This window comes from Artibeus jamaicensis, unplaced genomic scaffold (assembly GCF_021234435.1).
Source record: "Artibeus jamaicensis isolate MK-2021 breed Jamaican fruit bat unplaced genomic scaffold, CSHL_Jam_final scaffold_916, whole genome shotgun sequence".
In the NCBI taxonomy this organism is placed as follows: domain Eukaryota; kingdom Metazoa; phylum Chordata; class Mammalia; order Chiroptera; family Phyllostomidae; genus Artibeus; species Artibeus jamaicensis.
The window spans coordinates 38,947,368-38,974,061 of NW_026522059.1; the positions used below are offsets into that span (position 1 = coordinate 38,947,368).

Here is a 26,694-nt window from a genome sequence, read left to right on the forward strand (position 1 = left end):
GGAAAGCTAAGCCGTATGCCAAAGGAAAGAAGGTGCAGGGATGCTTTAGAGAGAGAGAGAGCTTGCACTGGGTCTTTTGTCTTAACGGTTTTTATCCATTTTCTGAAGTCATGAATTTTAGGGGAGAATTCAAGGGAGGATCTCAATAGAATAGTTATCAGCTTTGTAAGTGTGTCCTTTAATATGTTAATTCATAAAAATGAGCATGTATGGTTAGGTTAATCATTTCTACTGACTGATTAGTGCTGGGGTAGGAGGTCATTGGTCATTGCATCTGGTCCTGATGCCAGCCATGGTGTTGCCTTGTCTGGTTTTGCTACTTTTATGGGCCTACAGCTGAAACACAACTGATATTAAGATGTTATATAGTTTGACAAAAACTCTGTCTCTGTGGTGAACATACCTGAGACTTTCTTCCTAGTATTTTTTGATGCTGATCAGAACCTCATTGACCTGAGGGTTTAATGCTTAAGGAAGTGGTTTTGCAGAGGTGAAGGAGGCAGGTGAGTCAGGATGCTAGATAAAGCCAGTTTGAATCAGCTGTCTCTCAGTTTCCCCATTCCACTTGCCAAAGACTTTTCCTAACTTCTGCCTCAGTAATGATTTTAGGACCATGAGTCCCCTGTCTGTCTCTTTGCCCTTCCAATTTACTCTTCCCATGGCATTCAGAAAGGCCTTTCCAAAGTGCATGTGTTTTTACTTCCTCTCCTGCTGAAACCCTATGAAATTATAGTATGAACCTAAACTGATGAAGAGATCAGGGTAAGGACCATAAGCAGGTGAGAAGGTTTGAACAAACTTCTGAAATAAGGAGAGAAGAAAAGATGAAGTGGTATCTGAGGAAACAAGACAGAGGAAACAGCTATAAAAGGTCAGCAAAGGGGTAGCTGAGGAGTGAGAGAAGAGAAAATGGAATAATTATTGAGAAAAACAGTTAGGAAGCTGTGGCAGAAAGCACACAAAGGGCAGACAGCTGAGGAAGTAATACAAGCAAGGTGCATGAAAACTATATAAATTACTGAAGTAAAGCACTAAATTAAGTCAGGGGCCGGCTATGTGCTGACTGGCATGGAAATTAGCTGACCAAAAATACAAGCACACCACAGCAAGTCTCTAGAACAAAGAAAATTTCTATAAAGATTTCTAAATAGCTATTCACCCATACCTTATTGTTTACCCATACCATAAAAGGAAAGCAGTCCACAAAATAAACTTCATAAAGTTTTAAATTAATTCCAGTTTTTTTTTCCCACTATTTCCCCATACTAGTAATTTTCCATAGAAATTACAAACAGAGCCCTGGCCTGTGTGGCTCAGTTGGTCGGAGTGTCATCTCATGACCGAAAGGTTGCAGCTTTGATTTCTTGTCAGGGCATATACCTGGGTTTCAGGTTTAGACCCTGGTCTGGGCATTTAAGTCTCCTGGTCCTGGCACATACGGGAGTTTAACCAATCAATGCTTCTCTCTCACATCAGTGTTTCTCTCTCTCCCTTCCTCTCTCTCTAAAAGAGAAAAAAACAGTAAAAAATGTCATTGGGTGAGGATTTAAAAAAAGAAAAGAAACTACAAACAGATAAAAGCTCAACCTCTGGACATGGTTGGGGTCTCTCTTCCTTTTCTTGCAAGGAGAGTCTGCCACTCTGTGTGTGGTGTGGCTTTTCTTGCTTATTCTCTCTTCTCAGTAAACTTGCTTCTATTTTAAACTATATGCTGGCTTACATTTGAATTCTTCCATGCATGAAGCCAAGAACCCTCTTGGCTCAGGGCTCAACTGCCCTGTAGGGAATCACCCCTCCAACATCAGAAGGAGCTCAGGAAGGGTGCTAGGCATGGAAACTCTAAGTATTATCAAAGGCAGGCATAAGAAGAGGGGTCAAAAATAGTGAGGATACTTGAAAGTCCCCTTATAAGGATAGTCAACCCCTCTACCAACCTTTCTCATGTGTAGAATGCCAAGCACTCAAATGTCTACCTGTTAAGCAAAAAGCAAGTAAATAAACATTTGCAAAACACATTGCTATTGGCTTATGTCCCCCTAACATTTATATGTTAAAGTCGTAACCCCTAGTACCTCAGAAAGTGACTGTATTTTAAAAATAGGGTCTTGCCCTGGCTTGTGTGGCTCAGTGGATTGAGTGCCAGCCTGAAGACCAAAGGGTGGCTGGTTCAATTTCCCAGTCAGGGCACACGCCTGGCTTGCAGGCCAGGCTCTCAGTAGGGGCATACAAGAGACAACCAACCACATAGTGATGTTTCTCTCCCTTTCTTTCTCCCTCCCTTCCCCTCTCTAAAAATAAATAAAATCTTTAAAAATAAATAAATTTAAAATAGGACCTTTCAATAGGTAATTAAGGTAAAATGAGGTTGTAAGGGTAGGCCCTAATCCAATATGACTGGTATCCTAATAAGAAGAGAAGATTAAGACATAGACAGGCACAGAGGGAAGACCATGTAAAGACACAGGAAGAAAACTGCCATCTACAAACCAAAAAGAGAGGCCTCAGAAGTAATCTTGCTTACACTTTGATTTCGCTGGGACATTAAGCCTCTAGAAGTGTGAGGAAATAAATTTTTGTAACTTAAATCACCCAGTCTGTGGCATTTTGATATGGTAGCTCTAAGAAACTAATACGTATATTTTCCTTAACTGAAATTAAACAGCCCCAGAGAAATTTTCTCTGTAATGTGTCATTTATGGTATCTCCAAAATAGTGACTGCTTCACCATCTAATCAGCCTAAAAGGAAGGCTGGTGAGGCAAGATCCTTTTCCTTCATAAAGAGTTACCAATCAGCCTAATTTGTATTGCCTAATTTGTAAATATGAGAGTGTAATTATTCATATGTATAATTACCTTAAGGGACTTAAGGAGAGTCACCAAAATAAAATACAGAACCAAGATAAACAAAAATTTAAATGATCATCAATAGAATATATAATTCAAAGAAAGAAAGTCTAGAAACTTTCTAGATAAGATTCTTAAGGAAATTTGAGGAAATGTTATACTACAAAATAAAAACGGGAGTTAAGAAAATAGAAGGGAGAAAATAAAAAATATGGAAGTTAAATATAAGGTTGTAAAACAAACCAATTGAAGAGCTAGAGAGCAGTAATAAAAAAACTCCCAACACACAAAAGCTCTGGACTGGATGGTTTCACAGGAGAATTTTACAAAATATTTAAGGAAGAGATAATTCCTATCCTTCTCGAACTATTCCAAAAAATTAAAGAAGGAAGACTCCAAAAATTTATGAGGCCATCATCATCTTCATCCCAAAACCAGATACAGACACAACAAAGAAAGAAAACTATAGGCCAATATTGCTGATGAACATAGACACTAAAATCCTCAATGAAATATTGGCAAATCAGACTTCCGCCAAGATGGCGGCATAGGTGGAGACGCCGTGCCTTCTCACACAACCAAGTTTAGAGACAACTAAATATTAGCAACAGAAAACATAGTCAGAACACAGAAAATTGAACTTTTCGGAAGTCTGATAACAACAAATTCTTCAGCCTGACCAGTAAGAGGGGCAAAACCAGCAGCTGGCAGAGTGGGGTAGCACAGGAAAACTTGGTCAGACGGACTCAGGCGTGTGGAATCCAGGCACAGGGTTGGACCTGGTGGGTAACTCAGCAAGCAATCGCAGGGAAACAGTGAGGGAGCAGGGCTGTGATTTGACTGTGGTCACGCATTCGTGTGTGGATAGACAAGCGAGGGAGTGGGCGATTGGACGAGAGCCAGAAGCCCCAGCGGCAAGGGGCAGCGGAGGGCACCGCCATTTCCCCGCTCTAACCCCGCCTCCACATACACCGTCATAATCCAGCGACCTAAGTGGCCCTGCCACTGTGAACAACCTAAGGCTCTGCTCCTCACCCAGCTGTGAGAAACAGCAGAGGGGCCACCATTTCCCCGCTCTGACCCCACCTCCACATATAGAGTCACAACCCAGCCACCTGGGAGTCCAAGGCTCTGCTCCTCAGACTTAATGGGAGCAAACAGACCAAAAATGGCTAAAGAAGATCTCAAAGCCCCAGAGCCTATAAATCTAAGCAATGAAGAAATAGCAAAACTCTCAGATGCACAGTTTAAAACACTGGTCATCAGGATCATCACAGAACTGGTTGATTATAGCCACAAATTAGACAAACATATGAAGGTGAAACTGATTGAAATGAATGGAATTGCACAGGAAACCAATAGCAATGAAAAGGAAACTGGGACTCAAATCAATGGAGTAGACCAGAAGAAAGCAAATAATGGCCAAACAGAAAAGAGTGAAGAAGCAAGAATTCAAAAAAATGAGGAGAGTCTTAGGAACCTCCAGGACATCTTTAAATGCTCCAACATCCGAATTATAGGGGTACCAGAAGGGGGAAAGGAACAGCCACCAGTGGAAAACTTATTTGAACAAATAATTAAGGAGAACTTCCCCAATCTGGCAAAGGAAATAGACTTCCAGGAAATCCAGGAAGCTCAGAGAGTACCAAAGAAATTGGACCCAAGAAGGAACACACCAAGGCACATCATCATTACATTAGCCAAAATTAAAATGAAGGAGAGAATCCTAGAAGCAGCAAGAGATAAGGGGACAGTCACCTACAAAGGAGTCCCCATCAGACTGTCAGAGGATTTCTCAAAAGAGACCTTACAGGCAAGAAGGGGCTGGAAAGAGGTATTCTAAGTCATGAAATCCAAAGACCTACAACCAAGATTGCTCTATCCAGCAAAACTTTCATTTAGAATGGAAGGACAGATAAAGTGCTTCTCAGATAAGATCAAATTCAAGGAGTTCATCATCACCAAGCCCTTATTATATGAAATGTTAAAGGGACTTACTAAGAAAAAGAAGATAAAAAAGATGAACAGTGAAAGGACAGCAAACTCACAGTTATTAAGAACCACACCTAAAACAAAAGCAAACTAAAAGGACAGCTAGATCAGGAGTGAAAACATAGTAATGAAGATCTCAAGGAGGGTTAGCAACAGGGGAGTGGGAGGAGGAGAAGGGGGGAGAAGGTACAGAAAATAAGTATCATAGACAGTAGATAGAAAATTGATGGGGGGGCAAGAATAGTATGGGAAATATAGAATCTAGGGAACTTGAGACACGTGGTCATAAACTAAAGGGGGGGTAATGGTGGGGACGGGGGGGAATAGAACAACTGTAATGGCATAATCAATAAAAAAATAAATTTTAAAAAAAGTGGGCATAAAAAAAATATTGGTAAATCACATTCAGCAATACATTAAAAAGACCACCAACCATGATCAAGTGGGATTCATCCAAGGATGCAAGGATGGTACAATATTCACAAACCAATAAATATAATACATCACATAAATAAAAGGAAAGGCAAAAATCACTGGTCATATCAATAGATGCAGAAAAAGCATTTGATAAGGTACAGAACCCATTTATGATAAAAACACTCAGCAAAGTGGGATTAGAGGAAGCATACCTCAAAATAATAAAGGCCATATACCAGAGATTTACAGCCAACATCATATTCAGTGGGCAAAAACTACAAGCTTTCCCACTAAGATCAGGAATAAGGTAAGGCTGTCCACTTTCATCACTTCTTTTCAATGTAGTATTGGAAGTTCTAGCCACAGTGATCAGACAAGAAAAAGAAATAAAAGGCATCTAAATCAGAAAGGAGGAAGTAAAACTTGTTGTTTGCAGATGACATAATAGTGTACTTAGAACACCCTATAAAGTCCACCAAAAAAACTACTCAGCCTAATAAGTGCATTTGGCAAAATAGCAGGATACAAATTCAATATTCAAAAACTGAAGGTATTTTTGTATACCAACAATTAAATATCAGAAACAGAAATTAGGAAAAAACCCCATTTGCTATAGGAACAAGAAAAATAAAGTACCTAGGAATAAACCTAACCAAGGAGGTAAAAGTCTTTTTTATTCAGAAAACCACACAACTGAAAGAAATTAAGAAAGACACAAATAAATGGAAGCATATACTGTGTTCATAGACTGGGAAAATTAGCATTACCAAAATGTCCATATTACTCAAAGCAATTTATAGATTCAATGCAATCCCTATTAACATACAATGGTGCATTTCACAGATATAGAAAAACATTTCAAAAATTAATATGAAACCATGAACAACCCCAAAGAGCCACAGCAATTTTGAGAAAGAAGAACAAAGTAGGAAGGATCACAATACCTGATATCAAACTATATTGCAAGGCCACTATAATCAAAACAGTCTGGTACTGGCATGAGAACAGACGCATAGATCAATAGAACAGAATAGAGAGCCCAGAAATAAACTTGTCTCTATGGTCAACTAATATTCTACAAAGTGGGTAGGAGCATAAATTGAATAAAAATAGCCTCTTAAATGAATGGTGTAGGGAGATCTGAACAGCTATATGCAAAAAAAAAAAAATGAAATGGCCATGAACTTATATCATACACAAAAATAAACTTAAGATGGATAAAAAACTTAAATATGTCATGACATCATAAAAGCCCTAAAGGAAAACATAGGCAGAAAATTTTCAGATAGTCCATGTAGCAATGTTTTCACTGATATGTCCCCTAGAGTGAGGGATATAAAGAAAAAAAATAAACAAATGGGACTACATCAAATTAAAAAGCTTCTGCACAGCTAAAGAAAACAGCAAAATAAAAAGGGAACCAACCAAATGGGAAAACATATTTGCTAGTGATACCTCAAACAAGGGCTTGATCTTCAAAATATATAAAGACCTCACACAACTCCATACCAGGAAGACAAACAACCCAACTGAAAAATGGACCTGAAAAGACACTTCTCCAAGGAGGACATACAGATGTTCCAGAGACATGTGAAAAGATGCTCAGCATCACTAGACATCAGAGAGACTCAAATTAAAACCACGGTGACATACCACTTCACACCGGGCAGAATGGCCATCATAAACAAATTAACAAACAATAAGTGTTGGAGAGGATGTGGATAAAAGGGAACCCTAATACACTGTTGGTAGGAATGCAGACTGGTGCAACCATTGTGGAAAAAAGTATGGAATGTCCTCAAAACAATAATAATGAAACTGCTTTTTGACCCAGCAATTCCACTGCTAGGATTATACCTTAAGAACCCTGAAGTACCAATTTAAAAGAACTTATGCACCCCAGTATTCATAGCAGCATTATTTATAGTAGCTAAGTCCTGGAAACAGCCTAAGTGTCCATCAGTAAATGAGTGGATCAAAAAACCATGCACCATGGTTTGCATCATGGCGTACTACACAGCAGAAAGAAAGAAGGAACTCCTACCTTTAGAGATGACATGGATGGAACTGAAGAGTATTATGCTAAGTGAAATAAGCTAGTCAGTGAAAGACAAATACTATATGATCTCACCTGTAAGTGGAATCTAATCAGCAAAACAAATAAGTGAGCAAAATAGAACCAGAGACATGGAAATAAAGAACTAAGTGACAATAACCAGAGGGGAGGGGAAAAGAAGAATGGAGAAAATAGGGGAAGGGTCTAGTCAAGGAAGTTGTATAAAGCACCCATGGACAAAGACAAAGGGTGGGGTGAGGATTGAATGTGGAAGGTAAGATGTGAGTAGGGCAGGTGAGAATAATAGGGGAAAATGGGGACAACTATAGTTGAACAATAAAAAATAAAAACAACCCCCCAAAAGAGCTAGAGGATATAAAGCCTTCCCAGAAAGTAGAACCCAAAGCAAAGTGTTCTAGGAGTAAAGGACATAACACAGAGGGCCAACAGAAGGTGAACATCTTATAATAGAAGTCCCAGAAAGAAGAAAGAAAATGGAGGCGATTATTATAGAAATAATGCATGAGATTTTTCCCATGCTTAAAGAGCAAGAGTCTCCAAGTTAAAACAGATAAATGAAAAAACACCCAAACACCACTGTAAAATTTTAGAACATCAACAACAAAGATACTAAAATCTTTAAGAAAGAATTAAAAAAACAGGTTCTATTAAGAATGAGAGTCAAATGATGTTGAATTTCTTATCAGCAGCACTGTATGATAAAACACAAGGGAACAATATTTCCCACGTTCTGGGAAAAACCTATGTTTGACCTGAAATTGTGTACCTTGCTAAAATACCACTTAAGGACTTGGGTAAAATAAAACCATTTTCAGAAATGCAAGAACTCAGAAAATTTACCTACCATACATCCTTTTTTTCAGAAACTTATCTGTGGCTGTATTCTAGCAAAGTAAATGCACATATCAAGAGTAAATAAATCATAAAGTGAATTTAATTCAGAAAAACAGAAAATCCCAGAAAGAAAGATGTGCAGCAGATTTAGAAAGTGATCAGCCTCCTGAATACACTCTTTACTTTTTGGCAAAATAACCTGCTATTTTAATTTTGAGGTCGAGTCTTTTAATAGAAAACACAAATAATAATTTTTAAATAGAAAGTGACCAGACTGAAAGCAGCAGGTTTGCGTGTTCACAGAGAGGAGTCTTAAAAAGAGCAGGAGGACTTGATAGATTACTTGTTGTGATTGGAAATCTGAAGAAAATTGGGAAAATAATTAAAACAATTCTAGGAAAAACCAAACTGTGAATATAAAAAAGACAGTGATAATTGTAAGACAAAAACAAGGAAGGAAATCTAATCAGAGCTATGACTTTGTTCTACAGTGAACAATTTTTATGTAGTCAATAATTAATAACTATATCAAACTTTACATTTAGGTCAATCTACAGTCAAAGTACAAGACTTAACCATGGTTATAAAAATAGTAACACTGGCATTCTCGAAGTAAAAGTACAGACGACAGAGCTTGGGTTATCAAGGTGCAGGAGAGTATATAAAAATCTGAAGGGATAGTAATAGTCTATATTTTACAGTATGGGGAGTAAACAGGTAATGTTCATATTTGAAGGATCAGAAAGAGATTCTGTGGGAGTATTATTTAAAGATGTAAGGGCAAGATCCTGAAGAAAAATTAGAAAGCAGGTTATTAGAATGGTGATCAACAATGAGGAATAAATAGAAATTGTGATACATTTCTTGAAGGAATACCATGCTATCAATAAAATGGATGTCATTTAGATATAGGAAAATATTTGAAATATAATTTTAAGTGAAAAGTAGGTTATAAAATTTTAGTTACAAAATATCTAGTTATTTATGGATGAATAGTCTTATGAATGGTTGTTTTATACTTTATTCATTCAACAAATTTTCTATAGTTTACCTATTCAAGGCTTGTTGGGTATCTACCATATTTTAGTATTTACTAGGGGCTGGAGTAATGAATATGGAAGTTCATAAATAGAATCAAATCTCCATCACACAGTTGACAGTTCAGCAAGGAAGATGCATGTGGTATCAGTCATGATTTTACAATGTGAGCTTTATGATGGAGGACATTCATGATGTTAGGTGAACAAAAAACACAGGTCCTAAACCTAACCTAGGAATCTGGAAAAGATTCCTTCAACCAATTATCTTTCTCTTAACTAAGAGAGGGTTTTTCTGGTGTGTTTTTTGTTTGTTTGTTTGTTTGTTTGTTTGTTTGTTTTAGTAGAGATTCACAGTCAGGAACACAGTCTTACCTCAATTAAGTAAAATGTATAAACTCAGAAAAATTTCTCAAGGGAAACAACAAAATGTTAACTGAGATTGTCTTTACATTCTAGAATATGAGCAATTTTATATTCTTCTTTATACCTTTCTCAGTGTTCCAAGTTTTTACAAGGAAGATGAATAGCTTTGATAATCAGAGACTAGAAATTACATTACCTGTGAGACAGTTAGATATTTATGCTGTGTAAGATCCTTTCTCTAGCTCTTCCAATGGATGTGGGGGTAGTTATTAATCCATCTAAAGCACAGTGACAAGCAGTTACTAAACCACCTGTCCACCTTAGGCATTTTTAAATGCTGTCATTGGAGATGGTAGATTTCTTTCAACAAATGTTTCAGTCAGCAGACTTGTAGACTTTGTTTGCCATGAACTTTGCCAATAGAAGCAATGCATTGCAATACTCCTCAAAAGAGCAAGGATATAAAGATGACAGGAATAAGCCCAGCAGTTACCTATTGTTTTTGATATTTCTATATTCACTGGACTGCTGTGCCATATCTTTTAAATTTTAGCTATCCCATATATTATGTTTTATTTACATTGGTTCTCCAATGACTCCTTTCAAAAAGTTATTCCTTCATGTGAGATAGAATCTGTCAGTGGTGTTTTTGCAGACTTTGGCATTTAGTTTACTGCACATGTAAGTCCTCTGCACCATGTTATTTTTCTAATCATACATCTCTATCCTTATTTTGAGAACTATATCACTCTATATCAAAATTAATGCATCTTAAGTTGGCAATGCATTAAAAAACTTCCTGTTACATGATTCAGCTTAAAAGTAAATTGCAGCGGGTGCATGCAGACACTTAAAATTGGGTTCCCGGGCATCAGCATGCACAGAGAATCTCTGTGTTCTCATGGCTAGGGAGATATATATGTGATAAGATTTATCAATACAAGGAAAGTCTAAGAAAAGTTACCTCAGGATTAGTGTATGAATATAACATTTTACCTAAATTTGTCTTCTCACTTAAGTTTGTTCATGTGTTTCTGCTGGAAAAAGAAGTTCAAAGGGCATTGTTACATTGTAAAAATAATAGAGCTGGTGGTCAAAAGAACCTCCCATAACTAGTTGAGTGACTTCAGGTAAGTCACTAACCTCTCTGGTTCTCATTTAAACCAAATGATCTCTTCAAGCCAATTCTAAGGTGAACATTCAGTGATTTGATGAGATCTAACTTTGGGATAAATTATCAGTAGGGAGGGACTACTCTGCCCACTCCCTGTTCTTCAGGGATATAGGCCTTTTTTTCCTCACTCTTAGTCAGAGTCACTTTGACCCTAACTGCCTACTCTAGGAAAATCTCACAGCAAGGATTCAACAATGATGAGGGAGCTCTGTTAAAACAACATCTTCCATATGGCCCAATAAGATAGGCCCAAAACATGTCTTCTCTGGAGGAACTGCCTGGGTCTCCCTAGCTAATGTGCTGGATTTATTCCTTTCTTTGTTCTTCTTCTGCATCCATTTACCTAAATTTCACCTTCCAAATCTAATTCCACTTCCAGAGTGACATCCAAGCTGGTATCTGCCAATAGGAACAGAGAAGGGTTCATAAAGGAAAGTAAGCAAAAAAGTTGAGATTCATTCCAACTTAAAAGTGATAAAACCCCACAAAAACAAAAGTTAAGGTTTTGTAGGCTCCCTGACAACATAAAACACAACTTTCCTCTGAAATCTCAATCATTGTCCACAATCATGATATTCTATTAACAACTCACATCTTTCCTTAAAGACACATTTCTTTCTCTGTTCTCCCCTATCAAAAGGATGTTCTGTGGGACAATGATCCAACTATGGGCTGACTTCTCTGGAAACTACCAGAATTTCTCTTTTTACCTTCTTTTTATTTCTAAGAGAAGTTGTAGATTGGTATAGAACCCAAATAGGTGTTGGAATATGCATTGCATCATTTGCCATGTTAGCAACAAGGAAAGCAGCAGAGGTACCAGAAGTGAGGAATGAGGAAATTTCTGATAAACAACTCTGATTGTTATCTAGAAGCTGAACTGTCAGACCAGAGTCTGACATTCACTGCATTTTGAATTGCAGAATTAGAGGTAACTGCCTCCCACCTATATGGTAGTATCAGTTTAATTCAAAATGTGAGAGTGCGTTTTATATGCATTCCATTCTGTGGTGGTGCCAGAGAGCATTTATTTATTTATTTATCAGTCTCCCATGGAACACATTGAATTTGTAAAAATAAATGATTACTAATTTTAAAAAACCCTAGGTGCCCCTGATATGGATATTATTGTATCCATAGATGTTGTAGATGTTAATAGTATTTGGAAGTATAATGAATGAGTAGTTTACCTTTTAACAGGTTTAATCCATTAATGTAAACATGCTCCATTATAAAGCAGATTAAGCCTTTTCCAAGATGAAATAGGAAGTTAACAGATGCTTTTCTCATTGGGTTTGTACTTAGTAAACTAAATAAAGATTGTTTAACTCATACACCTCTCACTAGTCCTTTCTATCTCTAATTTGGGAATAGAAAAGTCCACAGTTACTTTCAGGTTCTGATGGAAGAGACAAAGAAGGAGCAATAAGGTCCTGGAAGAACTTAAGATCTTTGCTGCACCCCAGACTGAACCTGGTTTGTCCCACTTCATCATAGGAGTAGCTCTTGCCATTATTTTAAAAACCTGAGCTACATTTTAAGAGGCTTATTGGTCTCGGCTCTGTAGGTTCATAATTCTGTTATCTGTTCTTGGGAAGAAAAAGCAATTAGAGGCTTAAAAACTGAGTGTCCCTGTAGTCCAGCTCCTAGTTCTTCATTCTTATCCAGGCAGGAAGGTGATGGGAAACTTTGTCTCTTAGCAAAGGGATATTTTCAGATACTGAGGTATTGCCCAAGACAGCTTGGGTCAGTGAAGTTAGGAGGACAAGGGGAGAGGATCCAGAACTGCTCCTGTAACTGGTTGCTTTCCCTATAGGACTGTGCATCGATAGACCTCCCGCCCCTTGAACTTTCCTTTCCTATCCCCTCCCATTCGCTGTCTCTTTTTCTGATCCTCAGAATGGCTTTTCCGTAGCAAGAGGTCAATATGCTTTCACACTTGGGAAATCTCATTCAAGAATTTTTGTCAATGGACAAGTCATAAGAAGTCCTTCCATTTTAGGGCTGTTTGACGTCACCGAGGAGGCGATAAATATCTGTTGATATAATTGGATGTGAGATTCAGTGTTGAGATAGCAAAAATTCTGCCCCTAGTTCCCTGGCAAGGCCTTATGATTTATGCAGGAGCAGAGGCAGCACGCAATCGAGCTGTCAAGAGAACGTCAGCTTATTAGGCAAATGCGTGGTTTCTGAAGAGGGTCGATGCTATAAAAGCGCACTCCAGGCTCTGGTGTGGAGAAACTCAGAGCCCAAGTCCGTTGAGAGACTGAAGAGAAAGAGAAGAGGGAGACAAAAACAGAGTGGATACAGAAAGGAGAAGGAAAGAAATCCCCCTTAAGAGCCGCGAAGACGTTCCTCTGCAGCAGCGCCTCAGGAGGTAGGGAGCGCTTAGACGGAACGTGCCTCCAGCTCCACGCAGCCCGGGCTGCCTCCTGCGCGCCGCGGAGCCGCGGCCGCTGTCCCTGTGCGGGCGGGCGGGCTGGCGGGCGTTTGTGTGTGCATGCGTGTGTGTGTGTGTGCGTGTGTGTGTGTGTGTGTGTGTGTGTGTGTGTGTGTATGTGGTTCCCGACGGTTCCTCAACATCCCGATAGTAGCTGGGATGTGGCAAAAGCAAACTTAGACGGCTACTCATCGTTACCCGAACTTCCAGTTACTCCTCGCTGGCTGTGCAGCGGAGCGCCCCACCGGTCCTGATCCCTGAAAGAAGGACGCCGGGGCAGGGATAGAGGAGGAGGAGAAGGCAGAAGTTCTCAATTTGGAGGAAAACGCTGAAACATCCGGAAAGGGGTCGGGGCTTAGAGCAGCTGAGATCTTAAATTTGTAGATCCTCTCTAGAGCTCGGAGAAATCAGTTTCGGGGGCCGTTAGAAAGGGGCCCAGGGATAGAAAGGGGACTGCAGGGGTCTAGAAGGAGAAGGGTCACTCCAGCTGGGCGAGGGGCTGAGCTTTGGCTCCGAGCCCCCCGCAGGCGTGCCTTTTCCTGGTCCCCCTGCACACCCGCTCTCTTAGTCGCGGCTCGAGGGCTTCAACACCTCGGACAGCGCCCTCCTGAGCCCGGAGCTCGTTTACTGGCGCCCAGTAGGAAGACCCCTGCCCCTCCCCTAAGCGCGTCTCCTGTTGAGCTAAACTCTGACCAACTCTTTCTCTCTTTCCTTCTCTTACTCCGCCCTCTGCCCACACCTGTGTCGCAGCTAGCGCCCCTAACATGAGACTGCCGCTGCTCGTGTCCGTGGGAATCCTGCTCGTGGCACTCCTGCCCTGCACACCATGCAGGGCCCTCCTCATCCGCGGGCCTGGCCCAGGCTCCCGGCAGCTCCCCCAACCCACGGTTTTCTTCCAGCCGCAGCTGCAGCCCCAGCTGCAGCCCCAGCAGCCCCAGCAGCCCCAGCAGCCCCAGCAGCCCCAGCAGCCCCAGCAGCCCCAGCAGTTGCAGTCTCGGCCAGTCCAGCTCCGAATGGGGGAGGAATACTTCCTCCGCCAGGGCAACCCCAATAAGAGCACCGCTGCTCCCTCCTGGTCTGCCTCTGCGCCTGTCGCGGGCGGTGGCGGCAGGCGCCCCTCGCCGGACCAGGTAGCCGACAACTTTCTTCGCGTGTTGCTGCAGCAGCGGTCGCAGCGCCGGCGCCCGCTGGACAGGCTTTCGGGCCCCGCGGGGCGTGGCACTGAGAGCGCCCTCCGCGGTCGCTCGGAGGCACCAGAAAAGGAGAGGCGATCGGAGGAAGCTCCCATCTCGCTGGATCTCACCTTCCACCTCCTCCGAGAAGTCTTGGAACTGGCCAGGGCCGAACAGTTAGCGCAGCAAGCTCACAGCAACAGGAAACTGATGGAGATTGTTGGGAAATGAAACGGTGCGTCTGGCTGTTGCCCTAAAGATTCTGCATTTAGCACAAAAATAAAAAATATACAGTATTCTGTACCATAGTGTTGGTTTAATATCATTTGTTTATTTTTATATAGCTTGAAACGTAGAGGATGTACAGCAAGAGCGCCTCTACTCCTTAATTAGCATGCACAAAGTGTATTCATGCGCAGTAATAGCAACGAAATGGTATTTGTATTGTCTACTTTTAGTTTCCATTTCCAAATGTCTTTAATGGTGATTGAAAGAGTATAGACCCAGGAGGAAACATTTTGAAGAAGCAGACAGAAGTCACCCAACTGATTTTGTTTGGCAGCCCAAGCCAAAGAGAATGTCGTTCTCTTGGGTGGGTGAGAGAAAACCTGTAAGCTCTTTGAATCAACTTTTCCTTGTAAATGTTTCAGTAATAAAACCACTTTACAATCCTTGGTCAATTTGGTTGTGTAAGAGAATGTTCGATAATTATATTTTTAATAAATGTTGCAAACGTAATCATGACTTTATTTCTCCTCTTCAATGCCTGTAGTAAAAAATACTCTCAGCTACTGGCTTCCTCCAAGCTGACTTCGACACAAGAAAAAACAAAAGCCCTGGCATTTCTTTCCACCACAGATACAAATATAAGTCCTGTGATCTTTTGGGGTCATCTCTGTACCTCAGATTACTACTCTGAGATTGAGTTAAATAATTTGGGAAGTTGCTTTCAGTTCTAAAATCAATTCATAATGGAAATGACATTTAATCCTGATTAACTATAAGGTGCAAACTAATTTGAGATGTTTGAGGAAGAAAGAAAAGAGAGGAAGAATTGAGAAAGGGCACTTCTCCAAACTGTAGGGCCAAAATGCTGCATTTTTTTCTATGAGGAATTCTCACACATTATTCATAAAATACTTTTTCTAAGTATTTTTCAATGGTTACTTTTTAATAGGAGAACTTGATAGCCTCTCCACTTAAAACAGCTAAATTTAGTTGCTATAAAATGGCACTTAAGGAAAAAAATATGAAGAATATTTTGACTTTAATAATTCCACAGACACCCTCCTTATTTATGTCTATGCCAACCCTAATCACTTTAATTCTTAGAAATATAAACTATCTTTATTCACTTCTAAAATCAAATAACACACTGAACTAGTTTTACAATGAATTCACCTTTAGTAGTTTAGTTATAACTTAAAAAATTCATGAATGTGTAATCCTTCAAAATTAATTTGGATGTATGGAAGTGCTTTTTCCCTTGAGACCTTTTAAATACACTTGACTAATGGGTTAATAAGATGAAATGAAAACACTGAATAAATCATTATAAGACTAAATTGTTAAAAACAGCATTTATTTAAGAGTTCATACAGAGTAAAGTTATACTTATGTTCTGAAGGAGGAATTATAGTAGGACAAATAAAACATGACTTAAATATATATACATATATATTATATTGTGTGTATATATATTTAAATACATGCAGTTGTGTCTCAGTGAATACATGAGAAAGTAGACAGTTCCTGTTGAAAAGATTTTTTTTTCAGTTAAAGTGCCTGATATCTGCATATCTAAAACTAAGATTAGAAAAATGTCACAAGAAATGTCCTAGACCTTTTCAGCCTTCTGGACTATGAAAGTGTCACCAGAGTCAAAGAACATTTCTAGATATATATCCAGCAATATATATAAGGGAAAAGAGAAAACCTTTGTGAAACATTTCATACCTTTGGTCAATGATTTACCTTCCATCCATGTATTGATAAATTAGTCACTTCTGAATTAATACTGAATTTCACTGACCATCTGCATTGTTAAAAAGGAAAGAGAATAAGAGCTACTATGATACAATAACAAAAGCCAGTGCCTGTCTGAGATGAGAGTGTAGTGCCCACTTTTTTCCACACTTGTCACTTGTTACTGACGCACACTCACACATACCACACTTACACATCCTTTGTAATGTTTCCCACACAATAAGAGATTTACATAAGATCAAGTTTCTTTTTTCCAATGCTTTCTGCAACTGTTTTCCATTAATGTGTTAGAGGAGGCATCTGGAATTAAAGATCTTTTTAAAAGAAATTTTGTTCAGAGGTCCCTTTCATCATCTGCATCATATAAATTTCATCCAGTTTCCCTCCTGCCTGTGTGCATCTCAGCCAGGCAGACAGAGGGGCAGCAGTTGGAATGAACATCATTCTTTCAGGGAATTCAACCAGGAAAAGGAGAAGACATGGCGAGCTGGCTCAGAATCAGCTCCATTCCCACTCCCTGAAACTGCAGCCTGTCCCTGGAGGGGAGGGTCCTCAAATCCAATCTGCAACAGAAGACAGTCTGAGTCAGAGGAATAAGAGACTAGTCCTTTCTGGGTTGGTCCAGTCACTTTTCTACTGAGAAGAAAGGATGGTCATCATAATAATTATACAGAACATAATTATTATTAGGGATGGATAGCAAGCTCAGGTTATCTTGGCCATGGTCAAGAGCCATGAACATAATTCACACTCATGATCCAAAAAGGGACAACAGTAATGCATGCAGTGGGAAGTTCTTAGGAAAGAGTCCAGGCTATTCTACATTTTTTAAAAGGTTTTTTGTACATTATTTACTGAAATAAAAGTTGCCTCAAAACTAACAAGAATTTGGATTTAGAAAAGTCTGCAGAATAAATACAATCCTATTTTAAATGACATTGCTACATCATATGATATCACAGGACATTATTATAATTATTATAATATCTCCACTGCTAAAGTAAGAATTTCTACTAGGATGTGAATATATACAGTATAATTTTTGCAAAAATACAGGCTTAGTTTTGAGAAAATCATGAATGAAAAACTTTTTTTAGGCCATAAAATCTAATAACATCAATGTTTTTAAAGAGGTATCTATCTTTTATATAGATACCTCTCTAAAAGATATTTGTCTTTTATAGATACTGAACAGATACAAGTTGTACCTTTGAAGTAACTGATCAATCTAATTGCACAAATGGAATTTACAGGGTGGGGCAAAAGTAGATTTACTTTTGTTTATATGGAAGATAATACAATAATTAATACATAATAATACAAGAATAAACCATGTTTTATATACTCACAATAGTAAACCTACTTTTGCCACACCCTGTATTTACGACATTTTGTTTCAACTATAACTTGGTGAAATGAGGGACAGTTATAAAGAAACTTCTTGAGATGCAGTTTGATGTATAAACTCAGACTCCTTATATTTAAAGTGACCACAACAAACACAGGTCTCCCTAAGAGAACTACCCATGACAGGCTAACATGTTCTGATAACTTAGATTATCCCACTGGATTAGAATGTCACTAATTTCAAAGCAATGAGGTAGGCACATGCATTCAACGTAGAAGCCCCAGGTGATTTTATGAAGCTGCTACATGGATGGACAATATCTGGCACAGGCAAAGCAGAACTTGGATAAGTATGTAGTTTTGTTGCTGCTCAAAATATTTTTAGAGTGAAAAATGAGTGGTTGTCCTGCACTTTATCAGATTTCACCCTAAATGTATGTTTTGGGGTAATGTTTCATGTTCATTAAAATTTTCCTGAGTCCTTATGGCTTTGAGATTATCTCTCCCATGGCCATGTTGCTCTATAATATGATAAAATCAATTAGCCAGAGTAGAATAAAACTGAAGCATGGAGTTTTCTACGAAAGAATAGTTGACATCAAGTACAATTGGGCTTTTACAAAAAGGCTGCTATTGGATTCTGTTGGTATGGGTTGGCTACCTCAATGTTCTTAAAGTTGAAGTGGAATGAACATCATCATCTTGACAGAATCCTGTGCCTATTTGTGCACATCAAATTCTTCTCCTCCTCCTCCCCACTGTAGTTACCTTACTCTTGCAAATCCAAAAACAAAAAACAAAAACAAGTAATGTGGGCATATCATTGACATATAAAGTACTTTTTTCTAACCATTCTATATGAGTGAATAGTGAGTTCTGCCTAGAGGAACAGACCATCAGGTTCATTCTGTAGCCTCTTTTCCTTGAAGGCAATTTCTAATCTAGCAAAACTTCTATACAGCTGTTCTAAGATATTTAAAGGGCGGTACTAGTTGGGTAAGGTATTTTCCACAGAGGGATATAGTCTTTGTGACACCCTTGGTTGCTAATAAACCATTTGGGACTGCTTTTGGAATTTCAGTATATTTTTGTCCTTTTCTGTACTCAAGTTTAAAATCTATCTTCTGTTTCAAATGTTTTAGCTGTTAATGCCTTACAGCGTTCAAAATTTGGTATTAAACAATATGGGTTTGCTACTTTCACACTGTCAGGTCCTCAGTTAGATTTTCCTCCAAACAATATGGACCTTATCTTTCAGATAGGCTATCTTTCAGAAAAGAACCGGGGCCAAGAGTGGACATTATCCATAATCTCTTTAGGTGAAAAACATTTTAAAATCAAGGGCAAGGATATGGAGAAAAAGAAACTCTTTTTCTGATGGTGGGGATGGAAAATGCTATAGCTGTGGTGGAAAATAGTACAGTGGCTCCTCAAAAATTAGACATAGAATTACCATATTATTCAGCAACTCCATTGTTGGGTATATACTCAAAAGAGATAAAAGCAGGGAGGGGCTCATAGGGATATTTGCATGCCCGAGTTCACAGCAGCCCTATTCACAGTAGTTAAGAGGTGGAGAAGTGGAAGCAACTCAAGTGTCCATCACTGGGTGAACAGATAAACAAAATGAAGCATATACATATAATAGAGTATTATTCAGCCTTAAAAACAGAGAATTCTGACACATGCTACAACATGAATAACCTTGAGGACATTATGCTAAATGAAATAAGTCCATTAGAAAAAAAAAAACAAATACTGTATGATTCCACTTATAGGAGGTATCTAAAGGAGTCAAAAAACAAACAGAAAGCAGAACCTGGTTGTCAGTGGCTGGGGGTAGGGGGCGATGGAGAGTTGTTTAAAGGTAGAGTTTCAGTTTTGCAGCATGAAAAAGTTCTGAACATTGGTTGTACACCAATGTGAACATACTCAACACCATTGAACTGTAATTTAGAAATTGCTATGAAGGCAATTTTTATGTTATGTACTTTTTTTACTAAAATTATTATTTTTAATATGAGGAGACTTCATATTAAAATCTGGATTTTTAGGTTCTCTTGACAAAACGGAAATGTAGCAGCTGAGAAAGAACCCGTGTGGCGTTCTGAGCAGCACTGCTGCTTGGCACTGCTTGTGCTCTCTCTCTCCTGTTTCCCTGAGGACCCACTACCCCTTTTTGCCTCCCTGACACAAGGCTAGTTTCAATTGTTATTTATTGTTGTCTTTGTACAGTTGCTATGCTCAGAGCAGAGTTAAAAGGAAAGCAAACTATATTTTGTATTTATGCTTCTATCAACATTTTCTTTTACTTAACCTGCTTCTTCACTAATGTTACCACCTTAGTCTCCAAGGGCACACCAGCTTGTTGCTCTTAACAGAAGGCTTGCTTCAGTAGGAAGGTGTCAAAGAAAAGAGAGTAGAATGCTCAGTGGAATATTTAGCTTGATTTTTATGCTAAATGTGATGAAGTTTTTAAAAAGCCAGCATGCTTCTTGTGGCACAATTCTTGAAAATTAAAGTGTGAAACTGCCTTCAGTGTTCAGCTGAGGGCAGATGTATCTCTGGGCACTTAGCATAGGGGATATAACTGCATGCAGACTGGTGAACATGCCCTTGCTTTGGCTTGATGTGATACCAGCAGCTCCTTTTACCTAAATGGAGCTCGCAGCACATGATACACTGACTGAACAGATGCTTTCCTGATATTCATTCTGCGACAAGTCTGGGTAGCCACATTTAGGATATAATTATTCATTATAATAATAATTATTATTATTTTAGCTAACCAAAAGTAAAAGAGTGAGCTGTACCAGGTCATTTTGATCAGTAACCAGTGCCCGCAGGCTGCCAATAAGCTTCCTAGGGCTCCAAGAGGTGCCAGGCTCAGCCTTTCTGCAAGTGATCATCCTCTACATCACTCATGATCCTGATCCCTTAAAACTTATCTGTCTTGCATCCCCTTCCTTCAGGCTTATCCAAGTAATAGTCACTGGTCTGATAAACTGAATTGCAAGTAATATATTAATGGGTAAGAACAGCTTGATGTACACTCCTGCAAGATAACCTTTTGCCTAGAAATGCCCATGTCTTATCCTGAGGAGTGACTGTTGTGGACACATTAGCCATTCTGCCAGGCCATTTATGCAATGAGGAAATTTGTGCGCAGGCCTCCACACTTGGGTCTCCATCTCCTCTCTGCTGCTGTGAATGTCAATCACAAATGCAAGCTTTTGGTAACCAGATCCACTGCATAATGAATGCCAATCTTTCTAGGCCAATTCAGAAGAACCCTTGCTTGTCTATAATGAAATACATTTGCCTTAAAGGAATGCAGATAGGAGGGGTAAGGCTAGACTTGAGGCTGCTCAATGGGCAATCACTGTGTGTCTACCCTGCACCTGCTAGGCTGGGTCAGCGAATCAAAGCCAGATGCTGGAAACAGGTGTGAGTAGGAATGCCGAGGTCATGTTTAGAATGTTTATTGAGAAAGACTAAACCCAAGCATTGGCCTGCTCCCCTACTTAGCATTCCTGAACCTCAGACCCTTGGATAGCTTAAGAATTATGGATTCCAGAAAAGAGAGTACAGCCAAGAGCCTGGGCCAGTCATGCTGGACAAGTAAGTGAGGTGGTCTGTGACTCACAGGTAAGGGTCTAAGCCCTGGAAACTTTGTTGGGTAGATCTGCCACTGTGGGCATTTCCTTAACAAGACTGTAGACATTTCTGCTAAGTGGCAGAACAACCAAGATATGTTAGGAACAAAGCATAGAACTGTGAAAATATAGCACACTCTCCATGAAAACTAGAAGAAAAAATAGGTGCACCCTCCCTCAAAGGAGCTCTGGATGGAAAATACTCGATAAAAACACATTTTTCTTTCCTTTGGAGGATTTATAGCTATACACAGTGAGTGACTGATGGGATGGGTAAAGGGAGTTGATTTGGGCGTTGTGTTGCCATTAGCTGCTTCCTTCTTGCTAAAGGAAGATCTGAAACAAGTAATATCCTCCAGCCTGTGAAACAAGAAGAATTTAAACTTGCTCCCTTTTTCTTTACCTAGAGGAAGATATTCAGCGTATTCTGTTTGTTTCAAACAAACCAAATAGGAATTGATGGGGTCAGGTGGGGAAGCAAAAATTTAAAACCAGCTGTTTTCTCAGATAAATTTAAAACCAGCTGTTTTTTCAGATATGAACCTGATGACTGTGTGTCCTGTGTAGAATGGTTGTGTGTCCTCACTGTTTCTGACAGGAGAACTGAATTAGAAAGAACTGCTACTTATTCATTAATTCCTCATAGTCAAGGGCTTCTTTGTCTTGCCAGACAGGTTCTCAAGAGCTATGGGGGGTGATAGTACTATTATGCCTAATTTACCGAAGGCTGAAGAACTTGCTCCAAGTAATTCTAAGGATAAAGTGCTGAGAGCTGTTAATAGTGACCACAAACCCAAAGAGAAAAGTGGCAGCTGCTGCTGTTGAGCAGATGAGATTCAGGGAATGGCCAATTACTCCCCTGGAAGTTAGACAGAGAGGAAGGTTGGTCAGCAGCAGGGGGTGCAACTATGGCATAGGAATGCTCTCATTTGCAATGGACAGCCACATCCCTGCAAACAGTGGAGGCCAGAAATGACCTCTCTGCCCTGTGGAAGCTGTGCTATTGTGTCATGAACAGTGAGTCAAAGCAAGGGAACCCGTGGTCACACTATTTTTGCTTCAGTCACATGAGCTCCAGAGAAGTGGGGATTCATTCTTCCTAGATGTGGGCTTGGTCTCCATTTACTGCACACACATACTCCATAGAGAAAGACAAGGGATAGCTGGGCACCAAGCTCCAGCTACTTTGTGATCTTGAGCAAGTCACTCATCTTCTAAAATCCCTCATTATGAAATGGGGAAGTTTAACAATTCCTTCCGTACAGGGTTGTTAGAAGGTTTACGTGACAGAATCTCTGTGAAAGACTATGTAAATGATAAAGCAGTATACACACATTAGTTACAGCCATTGCTACATGGAATTGGCTTTTTAGATGCATTAACATGATGGTAGATTAATTCTTCACTTTGTGGGCTGTAGTGGGGACAAACACATTTCATGGAAATCACTGAGATACGTAAAGACAGAAAAAAGTCCAAGGCATGTACAGCATTGTCATAGGTCTTAGGTTAAATAAGAATAATAAGCAATTTAAAAACACAGGAAGCAAAACTCAACTAGCTATGTCATAACTTCCCCAGAGAGCTCTCTCCAGTGCCTGTGCTACTGTTTTCACAGAATTGTAGAGCTGTGGGCACAGGTTGCCAGGGAAATGAATTCATTACATTGCTCACACACAATTTACATTATATTTTCCTCCTTAAAGTGCATATATCCATTTAGCTTCCTATTAAAGTGACATTTACTAAGAATGCTATTTGATCCTGAGAAATACAGTCTACAGTTTTTGTACAGATTTTTTTTCCTTCTAGAAAAGCCCCCAAACTGACAATTAATTATTAGGATGTCACTTTCCTGGGAGGGGGGGAGTTGGGGGAAAGCCCATAAAAAGAAAATTTCAGTTGTAGGATACAAATGAAAAGGCATTAATAATGTTAATATAATAACTTCACTAATGCTTACTTATCTAAGAAAACACTCAATGTGTTCTATAATTTTCTACATAAAAATGACTGCATTTCATTATTATACCTTCTTATAATTTCCAGGATTATTAAGTCTGGATAATGTTAATCAGTAACTGCAGGCTACTCCTAACCACTGATCAGTTTTCTCTCTACTTTTACTAAGTTGAAATTCCAGCATATTCAGGACATGGGGCATATCAGTGATTTGTAAGGTTGAATCTCCTAATTTGTAAACTACAGCAATCACTCTCAGTAGGGATTTCTGTTAGAAAATAAGTCGACACCTTTAATCCCTCAATCAAATTTAGAGAACATAGATACACTTCCATTCATTTCAGTTTCTTTTGGAAAATTAAATAGATCATTTCAATAACCACAGGACCTATAGTCACCCTTGTGGGAAATCACGTTTTTGGTCTCCTACTTTATTTTTTAAATGTCTTATAATACCTTATGAAATTAATCTTGTTCAGAAAAGGCTTCCACCCTGGCCAGTTGGGTCGGCTGGAGCATCGTTCCCTACACCAAAATGTTGCTGGTTGGATTTCAGGTTAGGGCACATACGTAGGTTGTGGGTTTGATCCCCAGTTGGGACCTGTATCAGAGGCAACAAGTCAATGTTTTTTTTCTCTCTCTCCTTTCCTCTCTCTCTAAAATCAATAAACATATACTCAGGTGAGGACTTAAAAAATAAAGAAAGGAAAGGAAAGGAAAGGAAAGGAAAGGAAAGGAAAGGAAAGGAAAGGAAAGGAAAGGAAAGGAAAGGAAAGGAAAGGAAAGGAAAGGAAAGGAAAGGAAAGGAAAGGAAAGGAAAGGAAAGGAAAGGAAAGGAAAGGAAAGGAAAGGAAAGGAAAGGAAAGGAAAGGAAAGGAAAGGAAAGGAAAGGAAAGGAAAGGAAAGGAAAGGAAAGGAAAGGAAAGGAAAGGAAAGGAAAGGAAAGGAAAGGAAAGGAAAGGAAAGGAAAGGAAAGGAAAGGAAAGGAAAGGAAAGGAAAGGAAAGGAAAGGAAAGGAAAGGAAAGGAAAGGAAAGGAAAGAAAAGCCTTCTAGCCCCTAGCCTTTGGTACTCTCATCTCTCAGTCTCTGGTGGCCGATGGAGTCGGTATTTGCCTTTCAAATCAGAGTGAATGATTTGGTCTCAAATGTTATTTGCATGAAAATGATTTTATCTTTTTTGTGTGCGACAACTTGTGGAGACTCAGGGCTCCCCTAGCTTGCTTTGGCCTATTGTTCATTCTGGTTTAAGAAAATATGAATATTTTCAAGGGGACTGAATTTTGGGATGATGAGAAATTTGATAAGGTCTGAGGACCCATGTACTTGTTTCTGAGAGCCTAGGAAATAAACCCTGGGCTTCGAGAAGAGAAAAGAATCTTTGCTAGCTCCAGCCTGTCTTCTTAACCATTTAAAACACAGGTCTTTTTCTTTCCTATTTCTTTTCCTTCCTTCCTTCCTTCCTTCCTTCCTTCCTTCCTTCCTTCCTTCCTTCCTTCCTTCCTTCCTTTCTTTACTTTTTATCATTTTTCTCTGGAAGTACCATTATAATGTCCTGAGTTGAGAATTAAGATGGCCATGGACCAGGGTTTTTTTTTGTGTGATATTTTTTCACAATGGTCTTGACCTTCATGTCCTTCTGCTGTTTTAAAATGAAGAACTCACAAGTGTGGATGATCCACACTGTTCCTCAATTTCTGTCTCTGAGTTCATGATATGCTATATAGAAACACTCAGGACAGGAGAAGGGACAACTGCACCTCTTGGATTGAGACCCTTGGACCTTCTTCACGAAGAGCACAAGCCCAGTGCTGGAAGTCCCTTTCCCATGACAGGGTGACCTCTGTGGAAACTAGTTTAGACATGACAATGAGTGAACTAGGGCATAGGTGTGTCATGAAAATGGACAGAGATATTAGCTCATAAAGCAGTGTACATGAAAACTATAAATAGAGCCCCATGGATCACTGACAACTAGTCACTAGATTGTAAAGTTCAGCCTAGTCACTTAAAAGCATCAGGAAATATAGCCTTTTCTATATTTGTCCTTGTGTGTGGCTGGAGGAGGAAGAGGGGGCAGGCTTGTTGGATTTAGACCAGGCATTTGAAGTGCCATAAGGAATGTCAGCACCTTCCTCCTCCAGGCTTCTTCCCACCTGCACCCTATCTTTTCTTAGCTACCTTAAAAGATAGTGTATGTGAATGAGGACCCTCTTTATTTCCATTCAAGTGGGCAGGCATAAAAAGGAGAAAGATAGAAAGGAAGTTATCTTTTTTAACACTTATCTTGGGATAAATTTTTCAAGAAAATATAACAATGCTATATGTGAATGCACCTAAACAGAATTTCAAAACTGATAGAACTTAAAGGGTAAATAGAAAAATCCACAATTATAGTCAGAGATACCAAAATTTCCCTCTCAGCAACTGATAAAACAAGTAAATTGAAAATCAGTAAAATTATAACAGACTTGAACAACACTGTAAGTCAACTGACCTAATTGATATTTGTAGAACACTCTACCTAACATCAATAGAACATACAATGTTTTCAGTTGCATATGAAACATTCACCAAGTTAGATTATATTTTGGGCCATTAAACAAATCTTAATAAATTCAAAATGATTGAAATAATATAAAGAATACTTTTCTCCACAATAGAATCAAACCAGAAGTTAAACATCAAGATATCTAGAAAATCTCCCAATATCTAGAAATTAAAAACTACCATCTAAATAACCAAAGGTCAAAGAAATAGCAACAAGGTAAATTATAAAACTTTTTGAATTAAATAAAAATGCAACATATCAAATCTTATGGGAAGGTCTAAGTAGTGACTAGAAGGAAATTTATAGCAGTAAATGTTTTTTATTAAAAAAAGAAAGATTTTAAATCCATAATCCAAGCTTTAAACCTAAGAAACTAAAAAGAAAAAGAGAAGATGAAACCCAAAGTCAGAATAAGGATGAAAATAATAAAGAGCAAAAATGAATACAGTAGTAAGTGGACCAAAAAACCATAAAGTCAAATAAAACCAATAGAGTGGAGGACTTATATTACCTATTCTGGAGATCTTTATAAAGCTATAATAATCAAGACAGTGTGATATTGGTAGGGGAAAACATACAGATCAATGCTACAAATTAGAGAGTCAAGAAGTAGACCCACACATATACAGTCATTTGAATTTCCATAGCCATCAAGATAATTCTCTGAGGGAAGAATAATTTTTTTAAATGGTGCTGGGACAAATGGATATATGAAAAACCAAAAAACACACAAAAATGAAAAACCTATATTTTTACCTCACATGTATAAAAATTAACATAAAATGGTCTTAGATCTAATTTAAGAGCTAAAACTATTAAAAAATCTAGAACAAAACATAG

The 26,694-nt window shown here is 38.9% G+C and overlaps 2 protein-coding genes across 7 annotated transcripts in view; one reads left to right on the top strand and one right to left on the bottom strand.

Moving 5' to 3' along the window:
- The first annotated feature begins 13,065 nt into the window (after positions 1 to 13,065).
- On the top strand, positions 13,066 to 15,069 carry CRH (corticotropin releasing hormone). The gene is made up of 2 exons (XM_037148968.2): positions 13,066 to 13,119; positions 13,933 to 15,069. Exon 2 carries the CDS (start codon positions 13,947 to 13,949, stop codon positions 14,583 to 14,585), a length of 639 nt encoding a protein of 212 aa, XP_037004863.2. The 5' UTR covers positions 13,066 to 13,119; positions 13,933 to 13,946; the 3' UTR covers positions 14,586 to 15,069.
- A 1,514-nt stretch (positions 15,070 to 16,583) lies between these two features.
- TRIM55 (tripartite motif containing 55) overlaps positions 16,584 to 26,694 on the bottom strand; it is a 39,102-nt gene continuing 28,991 nt past the window's right edge. For 4 of the 6 annotated variants that reach the window (XM_053661231.1, XM_053661230.1, XM_053661223.1 and 1 more), the window contains one exon: positions 16,584 to 16,903. In XM_053661231.1, the coding sequence (XP_053517206.1) occupies positions 16,781 to 16,903 (123 nt within the window). In that variant the 3' untranslated portion in view covers positions 16,584 to 16,780. The remainder of the gene's footprint in view (positions 16,904 to 26,694) is intronic. The other 2 variants (XM_053661229.1, XM_053661224.1) reach the window with 1 other exon arrangement.

Coding starts and splice junctions, on each gene's coding strand:
- CRH (XM_037148968.2), top strand. CDS start 13,947: ATGAGACTGCCGCTGCTCGTGTCCGTGGGAATCCTGCTCGTGGCACTC.